The sequence below is a fragment of the Vicia villosa genome, linkage group LG1 (genome assembly GCF_029867415.1).
Source record: "Vicia villosa cultivar HV-30 ecotype Madison, WI linkage group LG1, Vvil1.0, whole genome shotgun sequence".
NCBI classification, from domain to species: Eukaryota; Viridiplantae; Streptophyta; class Magnoliopsida; order Fabales; family Fabaceae; genus Vicia; species Vicia villosa.
Genome location: NC_081180.1, coordinates 124,790,920 through 124,794,994, shown reverse-complemented (window position 1 = coordinate 124,794,994; position 4,075 = coordinate 124,790,920). Strand labels below are relative to the sequence as shown.

Sequence of the window (4,075 nt, the reverse complement as noted above, 5' to 3'; positions counted from 1 at the left end):
ATACCCAAGCCCAGTTTAGAGACTGCCAGGATTCTAGGTGGAAATATCGGAGACCAGTACGCGGTCTCCGTCCTGGTCAACCACTCCGAAGTTTAAGGGAGACGCAGTCTTTCAGGAACTACCTGGACTCCGTACTATTCGGGGGTTGGATGTGAAGTAACCCTACGAGGAGGAGGGTCCTCGGCATAAGGCTACGAGGAAGAGAGTTCTCGGCGGAAGGGACGCTCGCGGGGAGCGTGCCTGGTGAGCCTGAGTCTGGATGAGGAGGGAAGTCCTCGTCAGATGGGACGCTCGTGGGGAGCATTATATACCGAGCACGTTCCGTAGTGCTCCAACACTATTGGGCTTACGAGGAGCCGAACACGTGTCTGCTCCTCCAGAACTTAGAGACGTTTTGGGCCTCCAAGTTCAATTGGACCGAAAGTAGACTGGGCCGAGTCTTAGCTCAGTCCAGAACAGTTTTAAAAAAAAATTATCACAAATTTTTTATATATTTAACCCTTTACTCAATATACCCAAAAATAAATAATTTCTTGTAATAATAATAATAATAATACTAGAGAAAGTATTAAATAAATATAAATTAACAATTTCTGTATTTGATCCTATATAGCAGCAAACAACCTAAATTGTAATGATTTATTTGGAAAAATTAAAAATGACAGGTTGGATTTTATATTTCAAAAGGTAAAACATTATAAGCATTTTCACTTAACAATTATAACAAAAATAAGAAATTTCGCATTAATTTTTGCTGGAACCTTTTTTTATTAATGGAAAATCTTGAAGTTTTTTCCTGTTTCTCCCCTTTCTCATCCAAATCTTCTTCGAATTATTTAACCAGGCAAGAAAAACGTGCGAGTAATAAACTAACCAAACAAAGCATACACATAAGTAAACAAACATAACAATAATACAAACATCACCCAATAGTGCAAAACACAACACACAAGCATCCCAAACGAACGAGATTGGTCAATCTTTTTCGGAAGATTCCGCTCTATTATGTTGGTCCACGTTTGTACTTGTACACCGTCTCTGACCAACATAAGATTATTACTCCAAGTGGACCCCATTTTCAGTGACTTTAGAACCCGACCCAAACTACACGACACCTTCTAATCTTAATCAAATTGTCTTAAACAAACACAAAACACAACACCTTTGATTGTGTCTTTTTATTCTCACGCACAAACCAAACCCTTCATTTCATTTCATATATAATATAACCTCTCTCACCTTCACTTCTTCAGACTCATTCTCCTTTTCTTTACAGAGAGTTCAGTCATTACTCTCATCTCAACTATTTCATCAACAATGGATAACCAAAATGACAAAAATATCCCTCTATGTTATTTCTTTGTCTTTTTGTTTTTCTCCGGTGTCCACTTCCCCTTCGCCGGAGCACAGTCAGTCAACGGTAACACAAACGGTAACGCAAACGACAACAACTATTACAACCGTGTAAGCCCCTCCATGGCGATAATTATCGTGATACTCATCGCAGCTCTCTTTCTGATGGGATTCTTCTCAATCTACATCCGTCAATGCGCTGATTCACCTTCCAACAGCATCCGCAACATGGCTGGTGTCACAGGACGATCACGACGCGCGGCGCGTGGTCTTGATGCTTCCGTGCTTGAAACGTTTCCGATTTTCGAATACTCGTTCGTGAAGATTCACAAAATCGGAAAAGGGACTCTAGAATGTGCTGTGTGTTTGAACGAGTTTGAAGAAACTGAAACGCTGCGTTTGATTCCGAAGTGTGATCATGTTTTTCACCCTGAGTGTATTGATGAGTGGCTCGGTTCACATACGACTTGCCCGGTTTGCAGAGCGAACTTGGTTCCTCAACCGGGTGAATCGGTTCACGGAATCCCGTTGTTTAATACAGAACAACAAGATATCGAGGCTCAAAACGACGTAGTTGAATCGGTTCATGAACATCAAAATATGGATGGTTCTGTTAAAGAGTCAACCGAACCGGAAGTGTTGACCGTGAACGAGACGCTGAACCGGAACCGTACGAGAGGCTCCCGGTCTGGAAGGCCTCGTTGGTTTCCGCGGTCTCATTCGACCGGTCATTCTTTGGTTCAACCGGGTGAGAATACTGAGCGGTTTACTTTGAGGTTGCCTTTGGAAATGAGGAAACAGATATTACAGAACCCGGAATTGCATCGGGCTAGAAGCTTGGTTGTGTTGCCGAGAGAAACTAGTTCACGGAGGGGATATCGGACCGGTGGTGGGGAGGGGAGTAGCAGAGGGAAGTCTGTAAGGTGGTTGGACCGGGGTTTTAAATCGGACCGGTGGGTTTTTACTATGGCGCCTCCTTTTCTTGTGAGAGCGTCGTCGATTAGGTCACCGAGGGTGGCTAATAGCGCTGGGGAAGGTACTTCTGCTTCAGCAGCTACGACGGCGGCGGCTGTTGACTCGCCGCGCCCTCCGGTTTGACTGTCTGTTTCTAGTTGAACTCCCCTCTGCTTACGATTTCATTGTATTTATTTAATTTTTTTTTATATCTTGAATTAGTTTTTGTCTTAGTGTAAAATTTGTAAAATGTGTATAACGCAGCACATTATTTTCTTAAGATAAATATAGTCATGATATACTGACAATTTCATGATCATTATTATTTAAGTTCATACTAGTATTTTAGATATGGCATACTCTACTCTTTTGTACCTATTATGGGTGAGGGAGTATCAATGGGTAAGGTATAAAAAGAAGAGGCTTGCTATTTGTCCACCAAAAAACATACACCATTCACTTACATCTTATCAAATATTGCATAGTGTTTAGGGATTAGAATTTTTATAAAGGGCACGACGTGCCAAAGTGAAGCTCTTAGAAGGTATCCCATTGACGTATCTGGCAGAAGCCTTCAAGTCTGGTCGAGTTTACAAGCTGGAATGAGCACTCACAAGAGTCTATCTAGGTAGACATGGCTGAATGCCCAGAAGTCACGAGTAGGAATCAGCCGGGTACTCAAACAAGCCGCGTACCAGAAGAATACATAGAGACATAGGCCAATTCGAATGTAACGCCTAACGGTTACACACAAGCCGACCGTAACTGATGAGTAAATATGTCATCCACGAACCTTGTATTCAATGATTGAGCAATGTTTGTAACGTTGGAAGGCCAAAGGTTGCTTCTTAAATGAGGCATTGAAGGCCAAAGTAGCTATAAAAGGGGCTCCCGCCAGAGGGATAAGCAAGACACTCCTCTTGTAATTCAGTGATCAGCTCACTATTTTCAAATCCCCCAGAATACGTATAAATATCATCCCGTCAAAGCTTCCCTCACCTCTGGAGGCAAGCTCCATCATATTCAGTTTTTTTACACAAGAACACATAGGTATATGTATTGTTGTGTCAAAGTATAGGAAAATTAATAATTAAATATTTATAAAACGCAAAACCATATAATGTTACGGTGTAAATGTCATTTTTAGTGTACAAATAACATTTCTCTACAAAGAATTAGGGTTGATGATCAAGAGAAAAGAGCTTAAAACATAGAAAAAAGGTACATATAAAATGATGGCAAAATACTCTTTTTGTCCCTTAACTATACTCCAAAGTCTATTCTAGTCCCTTATCTTTAAAAAGTATTAAAGTGGTACTTTAATTGTTCAAAAAGGATCACGTTAGTCCTTTCCGTCCAATTTTCTCAAACGGCGTCACCATATTAATTAAAATTCAACAAAAACTCAAAAACTTTGCCTTAGACCTGGATTCAAACCAGGTACATGCTAGTCATTTAGCAATTAGTTTACCACTGAGCCATTTATCCTTTTGTGATTAAGTTTACTAATTAAATTATATTAACTCTTTCATTTCATGGGTTTCAACATCATGAACCCTAAAGCCTCAAATTTGCTCTTTTACATGAATATCTCAACTTTGCACCTCTTCTCAGTAACAATTTCAGACTTTGCAGGCTACAAAGAAATAAAATAAAATCCAACCACAACAGCATCATCATCAACAACAATAACAAAAAATTAATAACAAATTAATAACAATATCGTTAAAATGATTATAATGGTTAAATAATTTGATTTGATTTTTCA

General features: G+C 39.9%; 1 protein-coding gene across 1 annotated transcript; it reads left to right on the top strand.

The window, feature by feature from the left end:
- The first annotated feature begins 1,160 nt into the window (after positions 1-1,160).
- LOC131616261 (E3 ubiquitin-protein ligase ATL6-like) lies at positions 1,161-3,353 on the top strand. The gene has a single exon (XM_058887544.1). The coding sequence runs from the start codon at positions 1,318-1,320 to the stop codon at positions 2,449-2,451; it is 1,134 nt and encodes a 377-aa protein (XP_058743527.1). The 5' UTR covers positions 1,161-1,317; the 3' UTR covers positions 2,452-3,353.
- Positions 3,354-4,075: the final 722 nt, after the last annotated feature.

Coding starts and splice junctions, on each gene's coding strand:
- LOC131616261 (XM_058887544.1), top strand. CDS start 1,318: ATGGATAACCAAAATGACAAAAATATCCCTCTATGTTATTTCTTTGTC.